Source organism: Lolium perenne, chromosome 4, assembly GCF_019359855.2.
Source record: "Lolium perenne isolate Kyuss_39 chromosome 4, Kyuss_2.0, whole genome shotgun sequence".
NCBI lineage: Eukaryota > Viridiplantae > Streptophyta > Magnoliopsida > Poales > Poaceae > Lolium > Lolium perenne.
The window spans coordinates 156,468,647-156,478,133 of NC_067247.2; the positions used below are offsets into that span (position 1 = coordinate 156,468,647).

A 9,487-nucleotide genomic window follows, 5' to 3' on the forward strand; every position below is an offset into this window, starting at 1 on the left:
CGTTTTCCAGGAACAGCGGTCGTGGCTATCGTCAGCAATGATGTCACCTTAGCAAGAGAAAATTTCGACTCGACAGCTTCATAAAAAAGGCGACAGCAAAAGATTATGAATCATTTTGAGAGCCTTTGATCAAATACAAGTTTTTGATCAAATGCTCGGGGGCTACTTTGGAAAAATGAAAAATTCGAGAAAGACAAAATAGAAATGGCGAGAGCCTATGATCAAATACAAGTATTTGCTCATAGCCTCGGGGGCTACTCCCATCGGGAGCGCTGTTCGCGCACCCGAGAGATTTGAAAAACTATGCGACAGATGAAAAATATAGCGACATAAGGCGTGGAGCCTACACCCAAGCACAAGTCGTTGGCTGTAACCTCGGGGGCTACTCCCATCGGGAACGCTGTTCGCGTGCCCGATGAAATTATAAAAAAAAAAGAAGAAAGAAAGAAAAAAAAGAGAAAAAGAAGAAGAAAAAGTGAGTATATTTCGAGTTATATAAATAACTCGACATATACTCCCATCGAGAGAGCAATATAAGTCATCCGTTTACTCAATAAAATGTGCTATTCCAACAGCCCAAAAAGCACTCGACAATATATTCTCAGAACGCCAAAGTTGCGAACAATTTCTGAATGCCGCAAAACTTTGCGAAGATAAGACCCCGGATCCGTTCTGTGTGGCGTGGCGCCGTCTCTGACGTCGGTTTGCTACTTTTTTCCGTATCAACAGATACGAATAAAAATCCTAATGGACGCGTTAGGTACCCGATAAATATGACTGGGACTCGACAGAATGGTAAGACCTTAAGCGGCACCTGTCGAAGTTTACACCAGTATCCCGAGATCATGTCCAGGGACGTGATCTTGAAGTAGGTTTTTGCGGATTGCCACTAGAGAAGTTAACTAGTACCTGATCCGTCAGATGAACTAGCCCGAATTACCATTATCCCTGTACAATATAGAAATTCGTATGCAAAGATATGTGGTGAAGATTAGAGTTATCGAATAAATATAAAGGTGGAGATTTTCCCTGACTCTACGATTCAAGCAAAATCTCGGGGGCTACTGACATAGGCATCCCCAATGGGCCTGCCGAAGATGGTACCCGGGGTTTACTGAAGGCCCACAACCCGAAGGATAAGAAGAATTCGGAAGCCCAACTTCCTAGTTAAGGAAGGCTAGAGTTGTATTAGGAGAGAACACTTGTAATATTGGGGGAGGAGTTAGAAACCTTCCCGGATTCTGTAACTTGTACATCACGAATCCCTCGGCTCCACCTCCTATATAAGGGGGAGTCGAGGGACAAAGAAATCATCGATTCATTGTCTCACAAACCCTAGTTTTCATATCGTCGAGTACTTTTCGGCTGAAACCTTCGAGATATACTTGCCCTCTACTTCTAACTAAACCCTAATCTACAACCCGTAGGCATTGATAAGTTAATCCCTTGTCACCTGGAGCTTACTAAATCCTGCTTGTCTAGCCTGCCTTTGTTCACCATGAGCATGTACTTGCTCCATGATGGCACACACAAGGCTATGGACAGACCGCGTTCACGCTTCCTCTGGGAGGGCGTCGGGGACAAACGCAAGTATCACATGGTGGATTGGGCCATGGTGTGTAAACCTAAGGCTCTGGGGGGCCTCGGGGTTATGAACACCAAGTCCATGAATATTTCCCTCATGGTGAAATGGATTTGGAAGCTATATCAAGGTGCGGAAGGTCTGTGGGCAGAACTGATCAGGACTAAGTATCTGCGGGGCAGGGATCTCTATGCGGGAGGGGTCCCAACTCACGGCTCCCAGTTTTGGAATGCGATACAAAAGGTTAAATGGCACTTCAAGCTGGGGGCTAAGCATAGGGTCCGGAACGGGAGAAGGACCTATTTCTGGACGGACTGGTGGACTGGAAACGGCCCACTTAGGGCGAGATTTCCCAGGCTCTTCAGCTACTGTGAGTCTCCGTTCATCACCGTCGATGGAGCAAGGGTGCTCGACGGGGTGCCAGGGGAATGGCGCCTTCGCTTCAGGCGGCAGTTTGGGCTTGCCGAGACGGTGGAGTGGGACAATCTGTGCAGGGAGGTACAGGGAATCCCCACTAGCCCGTAGGAAGTTGAGGTGTCCTGGGCCCTGGAGCCTTCTGGCATCTTCTCCACTAGCTCAGTTTATGCAAGCTTGGCGCAAGGGGCGACTACCGCGTCCTTCAAGGATGTTTGGAGAACCAGAGTACCACCAAAAATAAAGGTGTTTCTTTGGCAACTGATTCGTGGGCGGCTGCCCTCGGGCGAGCAGCTGCTCAAGCGGCATGGTCCTTCCAATGGGAGGTGCGCGCTTTGCGGTGCGTGGGAGGACTGCAATCATATCTTCTTCACCTGCCCTACCACGAGACTGATGTGGGCTGGGGTGAGGGAGCTCCTTTCGTGCGACTGGAACCCTGCAGGGGCAGGGGACTTCATTGCACTTACTCAGGGCTTGAATAACCCACTCCGTAGGCTAGCTTGGTTCACGTTTGCGGCGCAATGTTGGACACTCTGGAACATACAGAATAAGCTAGCAATAGAGGGAAAGCTGATCGGCTACCCGGCTGATATCTTCTACCAATTGTCTTTACATATGCAGTGCTGGAGGGTTCTGGTCAGACCGAGGGATAGGGACTTGCTGGACTTGGCGGTGGGTAACGTCAGGAGGCTCTACGCTCGGACGCGGTCTGAGTCGACATGAAGACGACACCTCGACCGTGATCACACACGACGAGGCTTTGGCTACTACGAGGGGCCGGGGTGTCTGTGCTTTATCATGTCATGTGATGCTGGGAGCTATGTGTGTGTAAGAACTAAGAACTGGTATTTGAACATTCGATGACGTGTGTGTGTGTGGAGTTGTATCGAACCTTGATGATCCCATGTGTGGCTTTATATATAAAGCTGGGCCGGAGGGCCTTCTATTTAAAGTGGGTCCTGACTATTGATCATAGGCCGTTTCATTGTTCTTGCCTTATTGGTACTAGGAAGCAATGGCGCGGGCGGCACGCCGCGCCTGTAGGGTTGAAGCCTATAGTTCAAAATGGTTTATATTTTTGGTTTTATATGGATGAAGATTTCTTGCTCCCGAGCTCCAGTGCTCCTGGTTAGTTTAATAAATTTAAAATCATATTTGTGAGTTTCAAAAAAAATTGAAAAAATATTCGAATGTAGCTCATGAATTATCCCACAAATGTGTAAAATATCACTTTCAAATATTTTGTATCCTGAGCTGTACAAAAATAACAAAAATGTAGATCTGTAGAAGTATGTTTGAAATCTCAAAATTTTATCAGATTTGTCATTTTTGTGTAGCCCATAATACAACAAATGTAGAGTCACGATTTTACATGCTTGTGGGATACAACACTAACTATGTGCCGAATTATTTTCATATTTTTATGAAACTTTTAAACCATGATTTTAAATGTTTTTTAACGGTGAGAGCACTGGTGCTCGGGAGCAAAATGACACTTTCCGGTTTTATATGGAGTAATTCATATATCAAATAAAACATAAAGAACCCTTATCTTTGTTCTTATTCTGATCTCTAGTCCTTCCTTCTGAAACCATAAATTGTGCTAGTAAAACAAATAATCTATACTCATAGTATGTACTACGTCGAGAGTCGAGAATCTGATGTTCCACACATGGGAAGAAATATGCATCATTTGTAATTTTGTTCTTTCAAAAAACCACGCGAAGTGGTGCTTTGTTGAAAATCTACAGGTGGGTGTTGTTGCATCAAGTAACGGCAAAAGCTAAAGCCTTGAGCACCGACCAATCGCTACAATGGCCCAGAAGTACACGCCCAGAACTGGTATACAACATCTACTGCTAACTCTACCATGTTTATTTTCTCCTGAAGCCACACTATTGTCCTATCAAGCTCCTCATATGAAGATCAAATAAGCGGCATGCATTTTTAAACATTAAGATACATACTGGATGCCTATTCTTTGTGTCACAGGGCAGTCTCTAAAAACAAACGCAAAACCCATTCATTTTCTAAACCTTAATATACATACTAAATGACACTTCTTCACATTACAGGACAGCCCCTGAAAAGAGGTACACAACAAAGAAACCAGGATTTGAAAGGCACCAAGATCTGAAGAACCAGGTCCAAACAATTGTGGCAATGATGAACCAGCAGGAGCAAGGGGAACCGAAATACTGCCACCTCTAGTACTGTCAATGATATTGTTATAGGTATAGGATGGACAGGCCGCTTGCCCAACCAAATCTCCAGTCTCCTCCACGCATCAGCTTCTAGAGGCGAAGAAACGGGTACAAACCCATCCAAGGAAAAGCGAAGCACAGACAGTGCAATAGGTGGAGACACCGGATGAGCAATAGGCAAAGAAGCCACGGCCACGGGCAACAGGCAAAGAAGCAGTCTGGCAGTCACGCTCACGCGCAACCACAGAAAAACTGACCACGCCGGAGGAAACAGCCAACACAGAAGTAACGTCCTCCAGCCCACGACGCCGATGCGGAGCCGGAGAAGGCAACGCGGCCCTGCATACTCGTCCAGCAGCATATGCAGACATCGAAAGCGCACCATGATCAGAACAGGTACACATCAGAAGAAAGAGAACAGACACACAACAGAAGAAACAGAAAAAACAAACTCTGAAGATCAGAAGAACTACACCATTATCAGAAGAACCACACCGCTATCAGAAGAGACACTGCCACGACTGCTACGCCATTGTGGAGCCGGAGGAGGCGACGAAGAAAGGCCCACCGACGATAGTCTCCTCCAACAGCTGCAAATGTAGACACCAAGAACAATGCACGATCAGAACAGACACGCAATACAGGGAACCCAGAACTAAAACCTGAAGGTTTCATCATGTATGAGTGCAATCAGATTCAAAAGAGACCATATATTGCTTTCTCACAAATTGGATTCTGACATGAAAGATAACAGTTGGACTGGGCTTGCTTAATATTCATAGCCTTGTCATGGTTAACTGCAACAAAAATAAGATATACTTGTAAAGGTACATGGTGTTAAACATAAAAAATGCATCCATTGTTCATGATGCTAGGTTTCAGTAAGCCTGAGAATAAAAGATATTATATATTTTTTCCCACAAGTTGAATTTTAATTGGAAGATTAGCCGCTGAAGTGGGGGCAGCTCCATACCTTGCGGTCAATGACGATAAAAATCAAGCTCATACAGATTCTTCCATGTTTCTTTATCTAAACTTATGGCATTTACGGGGCGTCTAACACTACCAAGCCTCTCTATTCCATCTATGAAATTTAGATCTACCTATCTTGACCATCTTAGTTCATGGAAAAAATTCATACAATATTAGTTTAACTCTGCAGAATGCTATGAGACATTTACATATTTCAAATTTTACACTGGTTACGCTGCAGTTAAGTGAAGATGGTCTAGGAGAAGAACCAAGTGAAGATGATACCCTCAAGCTTGAGCTGTGGGGTCAACCTACCAAAGAACTTGATGGATTGTGGAAAGGTTCAGTTTGCTACCACTGTCCCTATGAATGTACCTCATCATATGAATGGATAACTCTAGTATATTATATGCCACATACTCCTGCCCAACTGCAATGTGTGCTGGGCCTGAGAACAATAGCGTACAAATTATGCTGGAAGAGCAGAACAAAAAGTGAATAACTGTTCATGAGATGGAGTCGGTGCGCCGGATGTCGCGGCCATGCTGTTATCTTTTTTGCATGTATAGTTGTTCTACTTGCCTTTGAATGTATAGCTGTTCATGAGCACTGAGTTAAGCTCCTACCGGTATCCACGGCGTCGAAGGAGCGGATGTGGTTCTCTCTTCCACGGCGCCATTTTAATGTTCATTTTATATTAGTAATTATGCAAAACATTCAAACAATAGTAATATAGTTCGTAATCTGTTGGTATTTGTTCTAATGTCTTCTGCAGCCTTGTATAAAATAGAAGAAGCAACAGTCTTCATCACATAGGAAAATTGCAGTGGTGTATTGCAACAAACCTTGTAATTTAAAGCATGCCTAGTTAAAACGGTTAAACGATGCACATATGAAATTCAATGAAACCAACTGCACTCTATCTCTGAACATGTCAACAAAACAATCTAGCAAGGAAATATTTATCTTATCAGTACAAATAGACATTGCCAGTTCACATGGCTGTATAGATCAACTAATGTTGAGCTCAACCAAGGTTTAGTGTACCAACCTAAAAAACACTGTAGTTTAAGGTTTCAAACTCCATACTCTGACACAAATTTTGGACATCAACCATACACACATCAAAAGAAAGATTCAGGGGAGGGCATGCTTACCTTGTTGGGAGACGTGGATGATCAGGCTTGGGGCGGCCGATCTCGGGGACATAGAATGCTGGCTGGGAGGACATTTTAAGCTGAGCGGAGGAACCTGCCGCTGAGGAGAAAATGCGGATGCCGGAGCGGGCAGCTGGACTTGAAGATGACGACGTGGCCTGTAGATTGAACAGAGAGGATTAGTACATAGTTTCACCAAACAGGTTGTGTGCACAAACCACAATGAAGTTAACCCTGAACAAATACAGTTGCTTGATGTAGAGCAGCCAGGAGAAGTGCTGTGGACTGAGCACCCACCTCACTGTAGTAGACATCAAGATTGCGTTTGGCGGGAGTGGTCGCACCGTCGTGGAGACAGACATCGAGCGCGTGGTGACATCGAGCGGATAAGTACATCACATCCTCACTGCACCTTGCCGGGCAACATGTACTGGAGCTCTCCCTGCGCCGCTTGCAGGCAACATCTACAGGAGCTTCTCCCTGGGCACGGCCACCTCGGCGTTGCGTAACACCAGCCACCAAACCCACCTCCGGGAGGATCCAGCTAGCTGCGCCGCCTGGGCATCTGTGGCGGAAGCACGCACCGATAATGCCTTGAAACACGAGAACCATCTCGCCTAGCGAGGCGAGCAGCGGCCACGAAAACGGCCGAGGAAAGAGGCTTGGACAGAAAAGAACTCATCCGTGGCCAGGAAGAGAGAGGAGGGCACCGACGTTGGGAAGTGGAAGTTGTAGACGCATTGGTTGATTGAAGGAGCAGGGCCGCCGGTAGCTGCCTCCATCCCTGTCGATTGGCGCCACGGTCTTCATCCCCTCTTCCCCTTCTCCCGTAGGCCGACGACTCCGCCTCCATCTAGTCTTTCAGAAAAGCCCCAACATGAGAGAAAGGAGATGAGATCAGCGGTATGGGAAAAATATCTAAACGAAGCCTGTAGAAACCGTAGAAGAGAAGAACGTGTCAAGCACCAAAAGTAACCCACCGCTGTAAATAGGAACACCTCAATCACCGGAAGAGATCGGTATCCGGTAATCCTTCCCCAAGAAAAAAAGAAGAAACAAATGAAAACTGACCGTCTGAATTAATTAGGAGAAGAAAAAAATCTACTTGTCGCATCATGACTGGAGTAAGGAGAGGATAAATAGCCCATCAATAGTACCCCAATCAATATGAGGTGAGTTAAATTGATTGACTTTTATATAGGTAATAATTCAGGTGAACTGTCATATGTGGTAATCAAGACATTTCATTGCTCTACAATCTTCTACTCTGCACAGACTGATTTACCAAACCGTAAAAGCTATGCATAGTGGGAATTTTGTTCCTTGGATGCTATTTTTACTCCTAATAAGCACACACACAACCCACACATAGATATCTGGGGGGAAACAATCTTGATTAATACATATGACGTTTTTTTTTGCCAAAGAGAACACTAATTGAAGCATTTGAGCATTTCTTTGGACAAATTAAGAGTGGTACCAAGAACTATGCTTTAAGCTAATGTTCAGAGTTAAAACATTCCACATAACTCAAACATATATGGAAGACTGGGGATTAGAGTAACGCAATTGTTAAATCACTGAAGTTTTTTTACTGCATTTTCTCTCTTCTATTTTTTGCCAGATAACACAAACATATGACATTTTTTTTATCCAAAGAGAACATTAATTGAGGCATTTGATCATTTCTTTGGACAAATTAAGAGTACCAAGAACGATGCCTTAAGCTGATGTTCAGCATGAGAACATTCCAGATAACACAACCATCGTAAATTAGGAATTATAGTAAAAATAATACATCCGTTAAATCAGCACAAAATCAGTACAGTATTTGCCAACTCACAGATCTTCAACGCACAAAGTGACTCGAGGATTATCTCAAAAAAAAAAAAGTGACTCGAGGATTAGCAGCACACACATGGGTAACAAATATTTGATGGCACGAACCAAATGCAGCATTAAAACATGTGGAGAAGGAATCATCTTTGCACAAAGATAGTTCCCGTCCTTTACAGAACGATACACATGTTTTTAGTTTTTACTTACTACTACTTCCGGGTCACAACTCCCAAGTGTGCAAAACCACGAGAAGGGAAGCCCTGTGTGATTTTTGCTCCTGATAAGCACACATACAACCCACATCTAGAGAACCGGGGGAAAAAATACTTAGTTACTACACATGACAAATATTTGCCAAAAAAAACTTGAGCATTTCTTTGGACAAATTAACAGTGCCAAGAACAATGCCCTAAGCTATGTTCAGACTGAAAACGTTCCAGATAACACAAAAATGGAAGATTGGGGACTAGAGTCAGTAATAACACAATTGTTTCTCTTCTTCTGTTTTCTTCTAGAATTAAAGGACACATTCCCAAATCGATCTGACAGACATTGAGTCCTGACTATTGATCATAAGACATTTCATTCAATTCAAGTGTTTGTGACCTACAATCTGTTACTCTGCACATTACTCTGCACAGACACATAACCATTGGTTCGAGCTCAATCCAGAAGTTAACTCAAGCACGTCACGAACAATAACAGTCTTGACCCCTTCAACCAATGCCCTGGAAATGATTCAAAAGTCCATTTTAAACATGTCTAGCATTTGGGTAATATATGTAGTTGTCACTCAAGTTCTCTCTAGAAGCCTATTTCTGTGACGTACCACTGCTCATCTCACCAGATCTAGTCCGTAAAGCAGGGAAATCTTGAACCTCCCAACCTCCAGCATTCCTTCATTGTTGACAACTGAATTGGCTTCTCCAGTAAGTTAGAAATAACATTTTCCTCCAACAATGACGTAACTTCAAGAACAGAATCTCCACGACCACCAATTCCCTTTGGCGGGCAAGGTATGCTGCCATCGTTATTTACCCCTATTCTCTCAAACCAGGAGCACTATCCTCAAGTCCATCAGAAGACTTTTGAATTGAAACGTTGCCATAGTTACTTCCCTCTTGCAAATTTTCATTTCCGTCTATCCCAGGTTGTGTAAAGACTGCCACTTGCAGCAGGAACACCAGGATTAAGTCAGACGAAGCTCAACATTTATTGCAGCTTCTGTGAAAGTCAACTATATATGGTCTGCAGTTGTTAGAGTCACAAAGTAAACTATGAATTAGACACTCCAAAGAACCAAATAATTTGCACATTTC

The 9,487-nt window shown here is 43.9% G+C and overlaps 1 protein-coding gene across 2 annotated transcripts; it reads right to left on the minus strand.

Moving 5' to 3' along the window:
- Positions 1 to 3,767: 3,767 nt before the first annotated feature.
- On the minus strand, positions 3,768 to 7,423 carry LOC127294252 (uncharacterized). Of its 2 annotated transcripts, XM_051324031.2 has the most exons (5): positions 7,310 to 7,423; positions 7,044 to 7,182; positions 6,627 to 6,894; positions 6,330 to 6,487; positions 3,768 to 4,790 (listed from the first exon to the last, which is right to left on the minus strand). In XM_051324031.2, exons 2-5 carry the CDS (start codon positions 7,109 to 7,111, stop codon positions 4,670 to 4,672), a joined length of 615 nt encoding a protein of 204 aa, XP_051179991.1. In that variant the 5' UTR covers positions 7,112 to 7,182; positions 7,310 to 7,423; the 3' UTR covers positions 3,768 to 4,669. The 2 variants fall into 2 exon arrangements, with proteins under 2 accessions (XP_051179991.1, XP_071674961.1); XM_071818860.1 differs by having other exon boundaries at positions 7,044 to 7,423.
- Between the last annotated feature and the right edge of the window lie 2,064 nt (positions 7,424 to 9,487).